General features: G+C 39.9%; 1 protein-coding gene across 5 annotated transcripts; it reads right to left on the reverse strand.

Moving 5' to 3' along the window:
- Positions 1–895: 895 nt before the first annotated feature.
- Positions 896–19,109, reverse strand: LOC125267952. 5 transcript variants are annotated; one of them, XR_007184745.1, is made up of 2 exons: positions 3,937–5,222; positions 896–957 (listed from the first exon to the last, which is right to left on the reverse strand). XR_007184745.1 is itself a non-coding variant. In XM_048190041.1 (2 exons), the coding sequence occupies exon 2, from the start codon at positions 3,469–3,471 to the stop codon at positions 2,566–2,568; it is 906 nt and encodes a 301-aa protein (XP_048045998.1). In that variant the 5' UTR covers positions 3,472–4,744; positions 18,259–18,823; the 3' UTR covers positions 2,541–2,565. The 5 variants fall into 5 exon arrangements, 3 of the variants coding, with proteins under 3 accessions (XP_048045998.1, XP_048046000.1, XP_048046001.1); XM_048190041.1 differs by lacking the exon at positions 896–957 and adding an exon at positions 18,259–18,823 and having other exon boundaries at positions 2,541–4,744; XM_048190043.1 differs by lacking the exon at positions 896–957 and having other exon boundaries at positions 2,541–4,027; positions 4,130–4,836.
- Positions 19,110–20,755: the final 1,646 nt, after the last annotated feature.

The following is a 20,755-nucleotide window of genomic DNA, read 5'->3' on the forward strand; positions in this document are numbered from 1 at the left end:
CTGTTTATTTGTCTGGTATTCTTCATGTTTACACACTGTTGCATGTTGGCTGTCTATCCTGAGTTATTTAATAAATCTTGTATTATATTCTCATCGTATTCTCTTTATTGGATTGAGCATTACACTTAGATCTTCTTGCCCAGTTGGCAAATTATATATTTTTTGGTCCAAGCATAAACCTCATTACTTTATAAAACTTTTCACGTAAAGAGACTTAAATCTAAATACATGCTTAACTCGTTTATACATCAGTTATTCAAATATAAAACATCACTACGGACACCACTTGCATGTAAAATGCACTTTTAAAGTGCAAACTTAAAGCATTGTCAGGAATGATCAGGACTACTGTAAGCAAGCAGGGCCACAGTTATTAAACAGTTATGGCACATTCACTGGTACGGACGAAACATCAACAATATGATTTACATTGACCATGGCCTGCCCATACTTTGACTACAAACTTGGTCCTCAAAACATTACATATTTTGCAATACATGTAATGTAACTATATGACGTTGCACTATTTCTATAAGTAATAAATAGCTAGTAAGATATGCAAGTAATTATTCTATCGATATGTAATTCAAATTCAATTCAATTCAAATTTATTTGTATAGCGCTTTTCACGATACATATCATTTCAAAGCAGCTTTACAGAAAATGGATGTCAACATTACAATTTAAAGAATGTAGTTAGCAAATAATATACTTTAGGTAATTAATTACAATCACTGTTAGCAGTTTAACTGAAGGTAGAAGCAAAGAGCTCCTGGAAAATGAATTACATTAACAATAAATTAGGATATAGAGATTGTGCAATGTGAATGTTGATCCAGATGATTGCGTCTTCTGAAGTCCTCGCAGGAGCTGGCGCCGTCTCTTCACAGGTGATGGTCATCTGAGGTCTTCTTAAGAGGCTGGATCCAAACTGAAGATGAAGTCCTCTCTAGTCACCTCAGGGCGGGTGTCCCGAGGCAAAACAGAAAAGCAAAAGGAGAATAATTAGCGTAGCTGCTGTTCATAACTTTAAGCAAAGATAGTCATGTGCAGTTGATCTGGTATGAGATGCATTATGTGAATGCTTGGCTAAAGAGATGCGTCTTTAATCTAGATTTAAACTGGGTGAGCGAGTCTGAGCTCCTAACATTATCAGGAAGGCTATTCCAGAGTTTAGGAGCCAAATGTGACAACGCTCTCCCTCCTTTAGTGGACTTAACTATCCTAGGTACAACCAGAAGTCCAGAGTTTTGTGACCTTAGAGAGCGTGAAGGATTGTAGGGCGATAGAAGATCGGTTAAGTACACAGGAGCTAAACCATTTAGAGCCTTATAGGTCATTAGCAATACTTTATAATCGATACGGAACTTAATGGGTAACCAGTGTAGAGATGATAAGATTGGTATTATATGATCATATTTTCTTGACCTGGTAAGAACTCTAGCAGCTGCATTTTGTTCTAATTGTAGCTTGTTTATTGATGAAGCAGGACAACCAGCTAATAATGCATTACAGTAATCTAGTCGAGATGTCATGAAAGCATGAACTAACTTTTCTGCATCAGAAATAGATAACATATTCCGTATTTTAGCAATGTTTCTGAGGTGGAAGAAGGCTGTTTTTGTAACATATGAAATATGATTTTCAAAGGACAAGTTGCTGTCTAATATAACACCCAGGTCTTTAACTGTCGAGGATGGAGTAACAGTACATCCTTCTAAATGCAGATTGTAGTCTGAGAGATTCTGTGTACAGGTTTTTGGTCCAATAAGTAATACTTCAGTCTTATCTGAATTTAATAGAAGAAAATTACTAGTCATCCAATGTTTTACTTCTTTAACACACTCTGTCAGTTTGAATAATTTAGAGATTTCATCTGGTCGTGATGAGATGTATAACTGAGTATCATCGGCATAGCAGTGAAAACTAATTCCATGTTTTCTTATAATATTGCCGAGTGGCAGCATGTATATTGAAAATAGCAGAGGGCCTAACACCGATCCTTGCGGCACTCCATAGTTTACTATCGTGATCTTAGATTTTTCCCCGTTTATATAAACAAAATTGTGACGGTCTGATAGGTACGACTTAAACCACCGTAATGCCTGTCCCTGAATACCAGTGTAATATTGTAGTCGATCTAAGAGTATTATATGATCTATAGTGTCAAACGCAGCACTGAGATCAAGTAACACTAGTATTGAGACACAGCCTTGGTCAGAAGCTAGAAGCAAGTCGTTTGTAATTTTAACGAGCGCAGTTTCTGTGCTATGATGAGACCTGAATCCTGACTGGAATTTTTCATAGAGTTTTTTTGCAAGAAGGAGCACAATTGGACCGACACCACTTTTTCTAGTATTTTAGACATAAATGGAAGATTTGAAATGGGTCTGTAATTTGCTAATACGTTTGGATCTAATTGTGGTTTCTTAATGAGAGGCTTAATAACTGCTAGCTTGAACGGTCGTGGGACGTGACCTAGAGATAAAGACGAGTTGATAATATTGAGAAGAGGTTCTTCTGCTACAGGTAACAGCTCTTTCAGTAGTTTAGTGGGTATTGGATCTAATAAACATGTTGTTGGTTTAGACGCAGTGATAATGAAACATTTTGTTCTGGTGATATCTGCTTATTTGTTAATCTAGCTACTGTACTAAATAAGAACCGTGGATTGTTTTGGTTATTCTCTATAAGTTTGCGAAGATGCTCAGCCCTGGCTGCTTTTAGAGTCTTTCTATAGCGGGACGAACTGTCTTTCCATGCGATTCTGAAGACCTCTAAACGAGTTTGTCTCCATTTGCGTTCTAGATTACGAGTTTCTCTTTTCATAGCGCGAGTAATACTGTTGTACCATGGAACAGTATTTTTCTCTCTAACCTTTTTTAATCTCATCGGTGCAACAGTATCTAATATACTAGTGAAAATGGTGCACATGCTGCTAGTCATTTTCTTGAGATCATTTGTGTGTTTAGGTACGATGAGCAGCTGAGACAGATCAGGCAGGTTATTTGTGAATTTATCTATAGTTGTCGGGAGAATTGTTCTGCCTAGTCGATATCGTGGCGCAATTTGACAAATATCATCAATATGCAGTACGCATGTTACAAGGTAGTGATCAGAGACGTCATCACTTTGCGGTAGAATTTCTATATCAGTAGGATTTATTCCATGTGATATAATTAAATCTAGAGTATGATTAAGACGGTGAGTGGGTCCAGTGACGTTTTGTTCGACCCCAAATGAGTTTAGTAAATCTGTAAACGCAGCCCCTAACGTATCATTTGTATTGTCTACATGAATGTTAAAATCTCCAACAATCAGCGCTTTATCAACGTTGACCAATAGGTCTGAGAGAAAGTCTGCAAACTCTTTTAGGAAATCAGCATAAGGCCCTGGAGGTCTATAAACGGTAGCCAAAGCAAGAGATAGTAGCGACTTTTTACTTATATCTGAGAGTGTAACATTTAGCATAAGAATTTCAAATGAATTAAACCTGTAGTTTGTTCTCTGAGTAACATTAAGTATCTCTCTATAGATTGTTGCTACACCACCGCCATGGCCAATCAGGCGGCATTTATTTTTATAATGGTAGCCAGGTGGACAAGACTCATTAAGACCAAAATAATCATTTGCTTTAAGCCATGTTTCAGTAAGGCAAATTACATCAAGACTATTATCCGTGATAATTTCATTTATGATAACTACCTTAGGTGTCAGCGATCTAATGTTTAGTAGCCCTAGTTTTAGAGATTGTTTTTGTTCAGTAATTTTACAAAAATCTGGTTTGATCACGATTAGGTTTTTTCTAGATCCTTTATTTTTATTGTTAAACCTCACTATTCGAGGAATAGACACAGTTTTTATAGACTGTACTACACTCACATTTCTATCAATGAAGTGGGCAGAACACAGACTGTGATTTGAGGTTTGACTTACTAGTCATATGGTGCGAAGCGTCTTGGAGATGTTCTCTGACAGAAGATCAGCTCCGATGCTGCTGGGGTGCAGGCCATCAGCACGGAAGAGCCTAGGACGCTCCCAGAAAAGATTCCAGTTATTTACAAAGAGCAGCTTCTGTTCATTACACCAAGACATCAACCATTCATTTAAAGCAAATAATCTACTGAACCTTTCATGTCCTCGTCGGTACGTCGGAAGCGGTCCGGACACGATGATCTTCGTCGCGGGCGATGTGGCTCGTACCGTCTCGATCAGGCTTCTGAAGTCGCTGGAATCTGCGCAGAGACATCGAGAACACGAGCACCAGGAAAACAGTGACTGCGCACCTTACCTTTGGCTGTGGTAGCGTGGACGTGGCGGACGATGGAGTCTCCGATGACCATGGCGTCGCGTTCTGCCTCACGAAGAGGGGAGAAGCGGTTCCGTGTTGAGACGTCGAAGACCGGGGGCGGAGGAGGAGAGGTCCTGGTCCGAGGCCTGGCTCGCGTCTTCCGCTGCTGAAGCACCCAAGGTCCCTGGTGTGACGGCGCCGGAGTGAACGAGGGCTGGGATGAATGCGTTCTTGGTGCTCGGGCCCTGTGCAGAGAAACACACTGCGTAGAGGAAGCAGGAGTGTTAATATCGCGCTGCAAACTTACCGAGGGTTGGTGAGCGTCAGCGCGAGAAGTTTCCAGCGCTGTCTGCCGCTCGCGTAGCTCGGCCTGATTCTCGAGAAGGATCCGGATCTGCCGCTCCACGGCCTCCAGTTCCAACTGCACCGCATGCAGCTCAAACGTGTCCTCACCTGCACACAAAGGTAGAGAAACATCCAATACACTCGCCATTAGAGTAGATGAAACAATAATATTGTGAGAGAGAAGAGTACAAACGCTAGCGTAGCGTGGGCGTGGCACACCGCTAATGCTAACGGGCTAAAGCTAGTAGCGAAAGTTCGGGAAGTCGGATAAAACTAGCGATATCAAGGTAATCCAAATGTTTTTTATATAAAATAATGTTGGGGATGTGTTCCCCCACTGAAAAAGAAAGAGTGATAGATTATAAGTTAGATTTTACGAGGCAAAAACAAACAATTAGGAATCAGCTCGACGGAGCTCTAGCTCAAACAACGCGGCAACGTGCTAAATAAGGTTTGATAGTACATTATTTCAGCAACATGACAAGCCAGTGAATTAGTAGGTTTCAATAGTTGCTTTAAACAGTGCGTGACATTTTATCTGTATGTTATGCGGCTAGAGTTTTGACATTAAATGGGCATCAATGGGCTCCGACGAGGAATTCACACCCACAGCGACTTCGAGGAGTCAACGGGCAGGGAGAAGAGGAAGCCGTGGTGTGCACGGAGTATCAGGCAGGGGACGGACAGGCCTGTTTTGAAATTATCTTAGTTGTGTAGTTCTTAAAAAATGAAACAAATCAAGCAGGGATACTTACTTGTCAAGCAGAAATGTGGCTAACTCTGCATCGGTTTTTAATCCTTTCAGGACACGTAGCTCCCTCCACGTCAGAAAAGCCGCTCCGATATTTAGCCTCGTTTTATTTCGGGCTCTATCTAATTCTTTCTTTTTGGCTTTTTTATCATCGTCATCTGTCTTTTTCCGTTTACACGTCTTTATTTTATGAGCAGGTGCCACTCGAGGAATTGCCAGTTTGGATTGTTTGTCCACCATAAGCAAAGCTGCGGCACACCGGTTATCTTGAATTTTAACGCCTGTACGTGCTGGCGCTGTGCATGAGAGGGGTGTGATCAGCGCGCACGAGCTTGATTGACACTGTTAAGACACTCCTCCTGGCTCTGATTGGTTGTTTCTTACCGGGAGCGGTATTCTCATATTCTGTGTCTCATATTCTACTGTCAGGACATAATGACAGGTTTAACAAATATGTAAAAAATACATTTTTACAAAAGTTACCTACTGCAGCTTTAAAATGGGAAATTTTCTTTCCAAAAAAAATGTAACACTTAAAACCATGGATTCTATTGTAATTATTAGGAAGAAAATGATGGAAGCTTGTACAGATCAGACCAAAGGGGCAATAAGGACACATGATCAACACTCTGTCTCAATTTTATGTGATCAGACAGATTGTGACTTTAAGCATAAATCAGATTAGGCAGGTCCTGTTTCTCCCCCTCTGTACTCTCATTAGATGCTAAAGCATTCATGTCATCTCAAGTTTAATGGCCATTGTTTACACTGCCTATCTCAAAATCCTCAGGCCACATAACACTGCTATCAAGCAAAATGGCTAACAGCAGATTTACTTATCATCTAAGGGCACTTGAAATGTAATATAACCCACTGATAGCACTGTTTATTTGTCCATGTTGTCTGTGTTGTTTTAGCACCCAGTTCACTAATAGAATTATGCTAGTCAGGTAAAGGTCCAAGCCCAACAAATTAGTGCTGAATGCAGTTTGCATCCTTCAATTTCCTATCTTGCAGGTCAGTTCTGAGTGGTAGTACAGTACAGCAAACAAAATCATTTTTGCATGATTAATAAACTTACAAAAAAAAAAAAACCTTTCTATTATTATAAAAGGCATTGCATTGTGAAATTGTGATGGAAATCATATCCAATCTTTAAATTTGTGTCATATACATTTGAAAACTGAATATTTTTTGCATGATTACTAAGGTGAAATATATATATATATATATATATATATATATATATATATATATATATATATATATATATATATATATATATATATATATATATATATATATATATATATATATATATGGCCTCTTCATCTCTAAAATATATTTTCTTAGGTTTTGCTGCCTCTTGTTCAGATGTCTTGTTCAAACATTATGTGTTAGCATGACATTGTGAGGGAAGTTATATAAACTTTTCATTTGTGTCATGTAAACAGAATAATTTTTGGATTTCCTTATATTTTGCTAATTTTTTGAGAATTGTCATACCATATTAGCATTTGTGGTGTTAATATAATAACTTGTAGATTTGATTTCTGAAATTTTGATAAATTCAATCTATTAATATTTCCAAAATGTCACCCGATCACAATGGTAGCCTTCTTTTTAAAAAAGACTTGTGAAAATTGTTTGTGGTAAATTCGTCTGTCTTTCATAGCAACACCACAGTCAAACTGTAAGTAGTTGTGTTACGTGTATTTCATTTTGTTTTCAAAAATCAAAATGTGTTTAAACTCCATTTTACTGGGTCTAGTATAATAGATTATTTTAAATGCATAGCCATAAAGTATATTAATATTATGAAAGACACTTTGCCACTGTAATTAAAGAACAAGCCTAATTTACTTAATATATATAGGAGGTGTGTTTTTTTGCTGCAAAGAATGACAATTACTGAATTCAAATATGTGGTTTAACTGCAGCATGATTAGTGAATAAAACACAGGGGTTTGTGTAAAAGTCGCAGAGTTATTTAGTGAATTCATCCTTGAATGTTAATCATAAATTTGAGTGTTGGTGTTAAAAGAGAAAAATGAATGCACATTGTTCACATTATGTTAATAGATGGAGAGGCAGAAGCCTAAAAGCAAAGTGGGATTCTAATCTCTGTCCGTGGGAGTGTTCTTTCTGTTCTTGGTGTTAATTTGGTGTGATACCCATCCCATCGGCCTTTATTGTGCTTTGATCCAGAAAGCTGAGCAGTTCCACAACTCCCCTCCCCCCATACACGTTTCCCCTTTCTTTTTCTCTCTGTACTGCTGTGAGGGCATCAGGTGGTGTCAGAACTCATCAGGCTGAAGGCATCACCAGTCCCAAGTGCAGTTCATCTGATTGTCACATCTAGAGGAGACACACAATATCCTAACAATGGAGGTGGTAGAGAGATTTAGAGACGGAGAGCAAAAGCTCGTACAGGGTTGTGACCTGTGCACTACTAACAGACAATGATTTATCTACCCTGATGCCCCATTCCAAAGTGATTTGGAAGTGACTGATGTGTTGCTAGATGCTTTCAATGGTTTACTGCTTTATTCCAGTTACTACATTAAACTACTAAATTTTCATGACACATTCTTTAAATGTAAATGAACGTGGCTAATAATCCACAGCTTCAAAGACAAGGGGACAAGAATGGCAGACAGACAAGGGGAACCAGTTTCTGTGCTGCTTTAGCAATAACATACCAATCAATGTTGACTTGAAACATTACAAAGAATTTCATCATCCAAGACAGAGCTGCTTCAATTTCAGGTACAGTATCTAGGTTATTTAGGGGAATGTAAAATATTCCACTAGGAAGAATATGTAATTTGAGACCAAAGAACTTAGTACAAAGCAAACTTGGCATTCGCCTAAATCTGTCATTCTCACTAGCACATCAAATCAACATGCAGAAACACATTTACAGACGTTTTCTTGATGCATCATTAGTGTATGCAGATTTTTAATGTGGTAACCTGAAATTTTAACTATGGTTACTCTTTGAGTGTGCTTCTGCTTTAAGATGCATTTTCAGTGATCAGATCGCAAGTGGTCAGTCGAGATGCATTACCATTTTCACCTAATATTAACATCAAATGCATATTCTGTGAGCACTAACATTCAGATTTCATCAAGACAGTTTTCTTGTATAATCTGTAATCACACTTTTCATCAGTTTTGCAGGAGAGCATAAATGCAGCGCAGGAAATACTATTGTTGCATACGTTCTAAAAGTTAAAATATTTCACTGCACCCAAGGCTCAAATTGTATCTGAAATTATGATCAGAACTCCACACAACTTTCATACTACTTTCTATTGAAAATGAATGACTTCCGGTCTGTTATTTATCGGTTTACACTACACATGCATTGTGGTCTTATTTCTGACTACCTCCATATGTGGGGTTTCAGTGAACTCACAAAAGTTTTTAGACCCCCGTTTCTATTTATCACTAACCACTGCCAATTCACAAAAAACTGATGTTAATGCCAGGTGTAAATGTTAGTAATTCCTTCTGAAGGATTTGGTAATACTTGAGTCATTACTAGTGTGTTATCATGATCTTCACTTTAGAACGAATTATACAGTACATTACGCATTATTCACATTAATTATGAACCTGTATATAGTAGTTCTTACTAGTCCTCTGGGAGGTATGAAAAAATAGTAGTTATTGATAAGATTATAGTGAACTACCTCATTAAACTGAGTGCTACTACTTACTAAGTAATTAATCAGAGTTTCTTGTTAGTTAATAGCAGTTACTAGAATGTTAATATTGTGTTGCTAATTTGTTCCTGGTTATTCATTTATGACGGTGTATTCTAAAGTGTTACCTAATCTTCTAACTATTAAATCCTCTTCCATCAAAGGTGAACTAGTCAGTCAGGCTGACACCAACAACAAATGTGTAACCAATCAGCATTATGGGGCGTATGACAGTCGAGGAGAGAAAATGAGCAAGAGGGAGATTTGAAAATAAGAAAAAAAAAAAAAACAGCAGAATGAGAGATTGGACACAACACAAAAGCTCAAAAGATTATCACTGGAATGAAGGTTTATGAATAGGCAAGTGCTTTAGGACTGCGTTTATATTAGAAAAGCTTTGCAGCGCTGGAGAGAGATAAGTGGGAAGGCCTGAAAAAAGATGCAGAGGCTGCTTTGATTCCACTTCTCATGTGAGTAACACTGGATTTGATTGTCTGGAGCTGCTGTGCTGACAAGCATTATATCACTCACATTAAAGGTGCCCTAGAATGCTTTTTCACAAGATGTAATATAAGTCTAAGGTGTCCACTGAATGTGTCTGTGAAGTTTCAGCTCAAAATACCCCATAGTTTTGTTTTTTTTTATTAATTTTTGTAACTGCCTATTTTGGGGCATCATTAAATATGCGCCGATTCAGACTGCTTCCCCTTTAAATCCTCGCGCTCCCCGCCCCCGAGCTCGCGACTCTAATACATTGCATGAACAAAGTTCACACAGCTAATATAACCCTCAAAATGGATCTTTACAAAGTGTTCGTCATGCATGCTGCATGCATGCATCAGATCATGTAAGTACAGTATTTATTTGGATGTTTACATTTGATTCTGAATGAGTTCGAGGCTATATTCCGTGGCTAATGGGCTACAGCTAACATTACACACTGTTGGAGAGATTTATAAAGAATGAAGGTAACACTTTACTTGAAGGGGTGTGCATAAGACTGACATGACACCTTCATAATCTTGACATGACATGTGTCATGAATATGAAGGAGGTTTTATGCATTTTTATGACAACTGTCATTAAATGTCATTCGCTCAATTATGTCATTTTTAATGCAAAGATGACATTGTTTGAGATGTCTTTGTTATGACAACTTGACATAAACCAACACATCATAACCTGTCAGTGTCTTTGTCATGACAACTTGACATTAGCAAAACATCATAACCTGTCATAAACATGACATAGCAGATTAATTATCAAACTTAAAAAAGCTACTTAGCTTTATGGGTTAACATTACATTACATTATTTTGGTAACATTTCAGTATAGGGAACACATTTATAAACGATTAACTATGACTTTTCCCTCAATGAACTCTTAATTTACTGCTTATTATAGTTAATTGTTAGGTTTATGTATTGGGTAGGATTAAGAATGTAGAATAAGATCATGCAGAATAAGGCATTAATATGTGCTTTATAAGTATTAATAAATAGCCAATATTTTAGCCATATGAATGCTAATAGTAATAAGCAACTAGTTAAAAGACCCTAAAATAAAGTGTTACCATTATTTTATAACAGTGTCATCTTTTTTACGAAATTTGAAATTGTCTATTATCTGACCTGTTGGAGGAAACAGAAAAAAAAAAAAAAAAACATGAAATGAAAAATAGTCATGACGCTGTTATAAAATTATTTGTCAGAGTATTGTCACTTAATGACAATTTAATGACAAGTTCAATTTGTACCACTGTACTTGAGCTCAAGATACATATTTATGACACTATTATAATGGCCTCATGACAGCCAATGTCAAAACCAACGACATGACAGTTTAATGTAATGTTAACCCATAAAGCTAAATAATGTCAAGTTGTCATGACAAAGACACTGACAGGTTATGATGTATTGGTTTATGTCAAGTTGTCATAACTCGGACATCTTAAACAATGTCATCTTTGCATTAAAAATGACATAATTGAGCGAATGACACTTAATGACAGTTATCATAAACATTCATAAAACCTCCTTCATATTCATGACATGTGTCATGTCATGATTATGAAGGTGTCATGTCAGTCTTATGCACACCCCTTCAAGTAAAGTGTTACCCAAACCTCATTCAGCACCATATCGAGACAGAGCAGGGCGTGGTGATTTGCAGCCGGCCATATCGCTTGCCTGAACACAAGAAAAAGGTCATTCAGGCAGAATTGGGAGCGCTGCTTGAAATGGGGGTAATAGAAGAATCCAGCAGTAACTGGGCGAGCCCGATAGTTTTGGTTCCTAAAACGGATGGCTCAGTGCGGTACTGTGTGGATTACCGCAAGGTGAACGCTGTGTCGAACTTCGACTCATATCCAATGTCACGGGTTGACGAACTGCTTGATCGGCTCGGTACGGCTCATTTTTACTCGACATTGGACTTAACGAAGGGTTATTGGCAGATCCCCTTGTCTCCATTATCCAAAGAAAAGACAGCTTTCACGACGCTGTTTGAATTACACCAGTTTGTTACACTTCCGTTTGGGCTCTTCGGGGCACCGGCCACCTTTCAGCGGCTCATGGACAAGATTTTACGGCCCCATGCTGCATATGCTGCTGCCTACTTGGATGATATTATCATATTTAGTAATGACTGGCAGCGGCATATGCAGCATTTGAGGGCTGTCTTGAGGTCGCTGAGGGGGGCCAGACTCACGGCCAACCCGAAGAAGTGTGCGATTGGGCATGTGGAAGTAAGGTATCTGGGCTTCCACTTGGGACATGGGCAGGTGCGTCCCCAAATTGATAAGACGGCAGCAGTTGCGACCTGTCCAAGACCAAAAAGGAGGTAAGACACTTCCTGGGGCTGGCAGGATATTACAGAAGGTTTGTGCCTAATTATTTGGACCTCACCAGCCCCTTGACTGACCTTACTAAAAAGGAGGCACCAGATACGGTCCAGTGGACGGAGCCGTGCCAGCAGGCGTTTACCCAGGTGAAGGCTGCTCTATGTGGCGGGCCGTTGCTTCAATCTCCTGATATTTCTCTCCCTTTTGTGTTGCAGACTGACGCATCGGACAGGGGGCTGGGTGCCGTCCTGTCCCAGGAGATAGAGGGGGAGGAACGGCTGGTGCTGTACATTAATTGCAAGCTCTCTAAGAGAGAGATTAAGTACAGCACCGTGGAAAAAGAATGCCTTGCCATCATGTGGGCCGTCCTCACCCTTCGCTAATATCTCCTGGGACAGAAATTCACCTTCTGTTCGGACCACGCTCCTCTGCAGTGGCTCCACCGCATGAAGGATACCAACGCGCGGATCACTCGTTGGTATCTAGCTTTAAAGCCTTTTAAGTTCAAGGTGGTCCACAGGCCGGGTGTTCAGATGGCTGTGGCCGATTTCCTCTCCAGAAATTTGGGGGTATGTGGCGAGGGGGGCGTGGTTCAGCGAGGTCTGCAGCAGGAGAGAGAGTCGGGAGACACACGGTGAGTGAGTGGGTTAAACGCAAATAACGAACACCTGTCTCTTGTTTCAGTAATTGGTATGGAGAGAGTATAAAACGCCTGGAGAAACAGGAGTGTGCGAGAAAGAGAAGGACTGCTGACTGGTGGACCCTGACGTGCAGTGAAAGTTATTTTGTGATTGTGTTGATGCATCTGTGCTGTTTGCACAGCCTTCTGTTTTTGAGAGTGAATTTTGACAAAGCTACCGTCAACAGTCAAGCCGACCCTGCCCTCTTCCTTCCCTAACAAGAACCTTGTTACACACTGACATATCTTAAAATATGTCAGAGCCATTGTTTTGTCTCAAGATGCACACCAGTAATGTTTTTTTCTAGTGTATGTTTATAAAAGCTTCTTAAATATCTTAATTGAACTAAGGCCTAATCCTGGTTTAGGCTAAGCCCTGTCTGTGAAACCGTGCCTAAAAGTACAATTGCAGGATATTTATAATAAGTACATAAATATTCACTAGGGAATAGATTCAGAGTAACAGTCTTGACCACAAAGCGTTATTAATCTATAAATATCAATGAAATATTAGAAATATACTATATAACAGAAATACCAATTTAAGTAATGTTAATTTTGTATGTTCTCAGTGCCTGTTTGAACAAATGTCCACAACTGGGTTTAGTAACCTTGCTCTTGTCAATACAGAAAAAGTTCTGTTACAGAAGAACAGACCAGGCTGAAGCCAGCAGAGGCAACTCTGCACACTTCAATACCTAGCATTTTTTTCACCCAGAGACATAACAAATTTTTCCTATTTATTTCAGCCAAAGGCACTATCTCTACCTCCTGCCATTCCAACAGGATGAGGGGGAGGAGGAATGTATCAGCTCCCATGAGCCGATGTCCAGTGACTGCCACAGACAATGAGCTCGTGCCCACGTCTGTCCCAGACTCTCAGCCAGAGGCAATGTCTGTTCAATAACCAGCACCAGAAGCCACATCTGTTTCTGCTTCTAGGCCTATTGCGTCCTATCCTGTTCCTAGTCCAGAGCCTATAGATACTGTATCTCCATTTTGCCCTTGTTCCAGGGTGGACTGTGACTATAATAATTGTACTTTAACAACATCACTCATTAAGAAGAACTTTATTGACTTTATGTTACAATGTTTTTGTTTAACTTCATGTTTTGAAATCACAACATGAGCACTGTAGCAAATTAGCTCAAAAGGGAAATATGCATAATCAATAATAACATGCTATAATTAATTGTAGTGACACAGAGGTACCTTTGTGATATATATAGCCTTTGTACATAGCCTATGCAAGTGTTTTGTTTTTTGTTTTTTTCTACTCTTTACTTAAAAAATGTACCACAGTGTCAAGGATTTATTATTATTTTTTTTTACAGAGAGGTAGGCCTATATTTACAGAGAATTATATTGTCTTAAAGCGTTGCTATAATAATAATGAAATCAATAATGCAGTTTTAGTCTATACATCTGTTTGCTATTCATATGTTGGAAATTACATTTCATTCTCATAAACCTGTTGTTGGACTATAGCAACTGTTGTCACTGTTCATCTGAAATGAAACTGTCTGATCTGATGTCAGAGAGATGGGAGTAACTTTTATTAATATTAATTGTTTCATGTTTCCAGTTCCCTTCGAGGAAATGTTTTAGGCAATGAGAATGAATAAGATCACTCACCTAGATTTAATTTAATTTCATTTCTACAGCATCTTCATTATTATTTTCAGACTGTAGTACAGCACACAAAGTTTTCATTATGCCATTCAGTTACACCATCATTTAAATATCACAATGAAGTATAGAACTGCCTCAAAGGGATTTCACTGAGGCTCTGAAAAGTGAATAGTTCACTTTTAGATTTAGGAGCTGCGCTGTCTCAAGGGTTCAAGTAATTGCCACTGCATCATGAAAAGTATTACATGGAGCAGCTGCTTTAATGGGGGGGACTAAGGCTCATGTTTGTGATAGAATATTAACTTTCTGACTCTACTTTCTGAATACTGCACATTTGTATAATTACAAAAACAGTAAGCTTATGTTAGAATATTGTTAGAATGTTGTGAAAACATGCATGTTAGAATATTCTGAAAACAAGAACAAAGACTATAGAATAACACAAGACGCGTCACTTGTATTGTTTTGAATGGGAGAAAGTGTAACGCGCAATATGGCGGAATAAGTCCCGCCTTCTAAATAAGAGCCAATCGGCGACTGGTAAAGTCATCGCGTCACTTCAGCAGCCGTTAGAATCACCGGTTTCTATAGAAACAGTCAGACGCGCGTGCCTCCGAAGAGACGCGCATTTAGGTCTGCGCATGCGCATTAGCTTGATCCAGCCTGAAAAATAGTTTTTTTGTAATGATTCGAGCATTTAGAAACTAAATTTATGAGCCGGTTGTTGTAAGATTTCATTGGTGATTTCAAATGTGAAATTTAATCGTAAGGTTGGCAAACTGTTTTGGAGAATTTGATGTTTCCCCATTCAAAGAGATTGCATGATGCCCAGGATGCCCGAGTGGCATTTCAAAGATGGCCGCCGAGTGAAAAGACTTGTCTTAAAGGGACTTTGACAAGAATCAGAATGCTTACACACAAGGAAATTTACAGTGACAGTGAGTCTCAAACACCATCTAATTTGTTTAAAAGACCTCCGAAGAACAGGCTGATCTCAACATAACACCGACTGTTACGTAACAGTCGGGATAATTAATATGTACACCCCCAATATTTGCATATGCCAGCCATTCAAGGCATTACACAAGGCAGTATGTATTAACGTCTGGATCTGTGCACAGCTGAATCATCAGACTAGGTAAGCAAGCAAGGACAATAGCAAAAAATGGCAGATGGAGCAATAATTACTGACATGATCCATGATATCATAATATTTTTAGTGGTATTTGTAAATTGTCTTTCTAATTCTTTCATTACCATGTTGCTAATGTACTGTGAAATGTGGTTAAAGTTACCATCGTTTCTTACTGTATTCACGGAGACAAGAGCCGTTGTTATTTTCATTTTTAAACACTTGCAGTCTGTATAATTCATAAACACAATTTCATTCTGGTAACACTTTACTTGAAGGGGTGTGCATAAGACTGACATGACACCTTCATAATCATGACATGACACATGTCATGAATATGAAGGAGGTTTTATGAATGTTTATGACAACTGTCATTAAGTGTCATTTGCTCAATTATGTCATTTTTAATGCAAAGATGACATTGTTTGAGATGTCCGAGTTATGACAACTTGACATAAACCAATACATCATAACCTGTCAGTGTCTTTGTCATGACAACTTGACATCATTTAGCTTTATGGGTTAACATTACATTAAACTGTCATGTCGTTGGTTTTGACATTGGCTGTCATGAGGCCATTATAATAGTGTCATAAATATGTATCTTGAGCTCAAGTACAGTGGTACAAATTGAACTTGAGCTTGTTCATTGAGGGAAAAGTCATAGTTAATCGTTTATAAATGTGTTCCCTATACTGAAATGTTACCAAAATAATGTAATGTAATGTTAACCCATAAAGCTAAGTAGCTTTTTTAAGTTTGATAATTAATCTGCTATGTCATGTTTATGACAGGTTATGATGTTTTGCTAATGTCAAGTTGTCATGACAAAGACACTGACAGGTTATGATGTGTTGGTTTATGTCAAGTTGTCGTAACAAAGACATCTCAAACAATGTCATCTTTGCATTAAAAATGACATAATTGAGCGAATGACATTTAATGACAGTTGTCATAAAAATGCATAAAACCTCCTTCATATTCATGACACGTGTCATGTCAAGATTATGAAGGTGTCATGTCAGTCTTATGCACACCCCTTCAAGTAAAGTGTTACCGAGGTTTGTACGGCCAGGTAGGGGAGAAAACACGTCAGCAAACTCTGCTTGTAACTTAGCTAAATCAGTGAGCTGGGAGGGCTCCCCCTGGGGCCAGAGCGAGAGATTGTTTTTTTTATATTCGCCTCCGGCCCGAGATCATCCTCTCCACTAATCACCATCGCCATAATTCTGCCTCATTCCATTTTTTAAGGAGATTGAGGTGGTAAATTTGATGTGCTCCTCTCCTATCAGACCGTACTACCTCATAATCGAGCTCTCCAACTTGCCGTGTGACCTCCAACGGTCCTTGCCACTTTGCAAGTAATTTTGAACTTGACGTTGGGAGTAATACAAGCACTTTATCTCCCAGTGAAAATTTGCGCAAATTAGTCCCCCTGTTATACGGCCGACTCTGTCTGTCCTGGGCTTGTAACAAATTCTCCATGGAAAGCCGCCCCAAAGTGTGGAGCTTTGTTCTCAAGTTCAGCACATACTGAATTTAGTTTTTAGATTGAGATGGTCCGTCCTCCCAAGTTTCTCTTAGGATGTCCAAGACCCCACGGGGCTGACGTCCATAGAGAAGCTCGAAGGGGAAAACCCCGTGGAGGCTTGCGGGACCTCTCGCACAGCGAACAACAGGGGTTCTAACCACTTATCCCAATTTTTGGCATCTTCCTGAACGAATTTATGAATCATGGTTTTAAATGTGCGATTAAAACGTTCAACCAGCCCGTCAGTTTGTGGGTGAAAGACGCTGGTACAAATCGATTTAACGCCCAATAACTCGTAAAGTTTGCATAACGTCCGTGACATAAACGCCGTGCCTTGATCAGTGAGGATTTCTTTCGGAATCCCCACTCGGGAGATTAGACTAAACAGTACGTCAGCAACACTCTTAGCGGAAATGCCTCCGGATATAATCCACAATGACTAATGCAAAACGATGCCCTCTTGCTGATCGCTCTAATGGCCCGGTGAGGTCCATACCAATTCTCTCGAAGGGGATCTGCATTAAAGGGAGAGGGCACAAAGATGCTTTTGGAGCGGCCGGTGGGTTTACCAACTGACATTCCCGACAAGACGCGCACCACCTGCACACATTCTCCTGAATGCCTGGCCAAAAGAATCCGGTCATGAGGCGATTTAGTGTTGTCGTTTGTCCTAAGTGTCCAGCCACTGGATTAGAATGAGCCGCTTGGAAAATCATTTTAGTTCCCCTCCTTGGAACTAAAAACTGGGTTGTATCTTCTTTTGTCCAAGTGTCTTGGGTCACTCGATACAACCGTTTTTTTTTATGATCGCAAAATATGGATAGGTAAGCGGGTGTCCAGGTTGGAGAAGCTGACGGACCTCGATGGTACGGACCTGTTCAAATGCATGTTTCAGCGTCTCATCCAGAGACTGCTCCAGGGGAAAGTCATCGCGTTTCATGAGAATAAGTCTCTCGATTTCACTCTGTTCCCCCGAAGCAGTACTCAGTGGTCCCCGATCAGTCTCTCCCGCCTGTACTCGCGCGTCCACTTCCGGTGCATTTTTTCCCCAAGAGGCATCTGAGCATAATCAACCCAATAATTCAGTAAATGCTGGCCAATTCATTCCCAAAATTAACGGATGCCGGAGGTGCGGATTAACTGCCACCTCAACACTATGCTTTTGACCCCAGAATTGGATAATGACCGGCACTACAGGATATTCCACCACATCCCCGTGCACACACCGCACCTTAACCATGCGGCTTGTATCCAATGCCCCAGGTTGAATCACGCTTTGGTGGATCGAGGTTTGGTTACATCCTGAATCCACCAAGGCCTGATAGGTACCCCCCTTGATACTCACAGGTATTTGGTACCATCCAGCTTGACCGGGGGCAGCGTGTGGGACATCCGGGACCCGGACCATTGCCCCAACCTCCATCACTGGGCACCTATCCACAAAATGCTCCAGGTCCCCGCAACGCCAACAGGCCGGCCCAGACCTCCCTGCCATTCTAGTGACAAAGAGTGGGGTAAATGATTGACAAAGAGAGAGCGGAGAAACAGGAGCGGGGTCCGGCCCGGCAGCGGTCAGTCCCGGACCTAGGTAGAGGGATAGGTTGAGAGAGAGAAGGAGGGGGGAGAGAGGGAGAGAGAGAAGCAGATGGCAGAGGTTCGCCGACCCCTGGGCACGTCACCATGTGGTCCTCCGCGAAGTGGATGGCTGGACCCACTCGGCTGTTCTCTTTGGGAGCCGAGTGACGAACTGCTCCAGCACCATGCGATCTATGATTTGGTCCACGTCGCTTCCCTCAGCCAGTAGCCATTTGCGGCAGGAGTACCGGAGCTGTTGGGCCATCACGAAGGATGATGCCGACCCGCTGGATGATGGCCCTCTTGAGGTCGAAGACCAGGAGGTTCTATACGGGGAGTTGCTGTGCTGCCACCTGAGATTCGCCAGAGAGTAACGGGATCAGGCGCATCGGCCATTTTTTAAATTATGTAGTTTTAAAATGGCATACATTAAGTCTGATTTTTGCCATTTATAGCACTTCTTTCCTAGCATATCCGATTTATGTACAATTCAAAGCGTAAGACATGCCGCCTTAACTGCTAGGTGTTTTTTCCGCCTGATCGCGTAATGCCTTGTCCGGCATTGTCCTGCTTCTCCACCACATATTCTGTCACCGTTTCATCAGTTGTCGTTGTACATCATAACGCCGAATCCACCATTTTGTCCGACAAAGCCGTCAAGGTAGTTAGCAGACTTGAACTTGAAAAATGGTGTGTACTGATGTCTTTCTGTGATTGAAACAACATTCCTTATGATGTTCATTCATGTTTATTTTATGCTATAAATGAACTAGTAGGAAGAGATGATCGGTTCACGAGCTGCTTGAACTGAGCCGCGACAGCGATACACATTAAAGAGCCACAAAATGGTATTTGTTTAAATTTCTTTAAAAATTACAAAATTTAAAATGTGAGACTTTTCAAATCAAAAGTAGGGCTGGGGGATATATCGCATGTAATTGTCACGTGCATTTTGTCAGTAAAGCCGGTTCCCTGATTACCACTAAATTGCCATCACCTGCTTTCAAATGGAGCGGCATTTAATAGACAGAGCCGTAGTTCACTGACAAGCTACGCAATATCGCATTCATATCGGAGATGAATCGCCTTCGATAATGAACGCGATATTGCATGGCTTGTCAGTGATCTACGGCTCTGTCTATTAAATGCCGCTCCATTTGAAAGCAGGTGATGGCGATTTAGCGGTAATCAGGGAACCGGCTTTACTGAGAAAATGCACGTGACAATCACATGCGATATATCCCCCAGCCCTAATCAAAAATAACCTGCTCTGTCTTGTCTGTCGACACGTTGTCAGTGTCCTCTTTGCTCCGGGATGTATTTTTCACTGCGTGAAAACATGATGTGTGGCAAGAGATTGGCATGGCTTGTCGGACGTAGCAACAGTAACTAAAGGGGGTGGGTCTTTGCGGACAGTCAATTAGAATGGTTGGTCAGTGTAGTATTTGTCCTACCCTTATTCCACTGTGACAGGACTGCTGAGTAAAAAGTGACAGTGATGACCGCTGCATTTTACCCAAAATTGAACAGTTTTAACTCTCAGCTACAAAAAAATAAAAACAAAAACAACAAACAAAACAACAACAAAAAAAAAAAAAAAAAAAAAAAAAAAACAGGGCAAATAGCCTAAATGTGAAAAAATATGGTACATAGCTCATCAAAATGCAGTGTCATCACTGCCCTAAAAGAACAGAGAACTTTCTAATGTTTTATGCATTTCGAAAATTTACGTCAGAGCGGCTTTATGATTTAGGCTACACAAAAATATGTTCTACTCATGTTTCATGGCCCACTGTAAGCCGACCAAGGCTCTGCTTTTGCAGCAAACTCACCTATACTTACAATGAGTGCCATTATTTGAACAAAATGATCCTCATCACCATTTTTTTCTGTGATTCATCTATTTTAAAGAATACAAGTGAGACAATGTGTCTGAATTCAATCAACACTTTACGTCTGTGTTCACGTTTTCATATAATTAACAGGGATGCAAACGAGTAAGGGGAAAAAAGGTGAGAACATTGCGTGGGGCGGGGGCATGCTCCACACTGAATTTTTTAAAAAGATATTTGCTTTACATGGTCATTTGTAGTTACTTTAAGGGATTTTATTTTTTTTTAAATATCTTATATGTGCAAAACTGTAATTTTTCATGAAAAAAAAAAAAAAAAAGTTAACACTGCTGCAACATTTTACCAAAATCAACATTTGGTCAAAATCTCATTTTATAAAAGAAAGTGCTAAGCAGGCTATTTAAGACATATACT

The sequence above is a fragment of the Megalobrama amblycephala genome, linkage group LG4 (genome assembly GCF_018812025.1).
Source record: "Megalobrama amblycephala isolate DHTTF-2021 linkage group LG4, ASM1881202v1, whole genome shotgun sequence".
Taxonomy (NCBI): Eukaryota; Metazoa; Chordata; class Actinopteri; order Cypriniformes; family Xenocyprididae; genus Megalobrama; species Megalobrama amblycephala.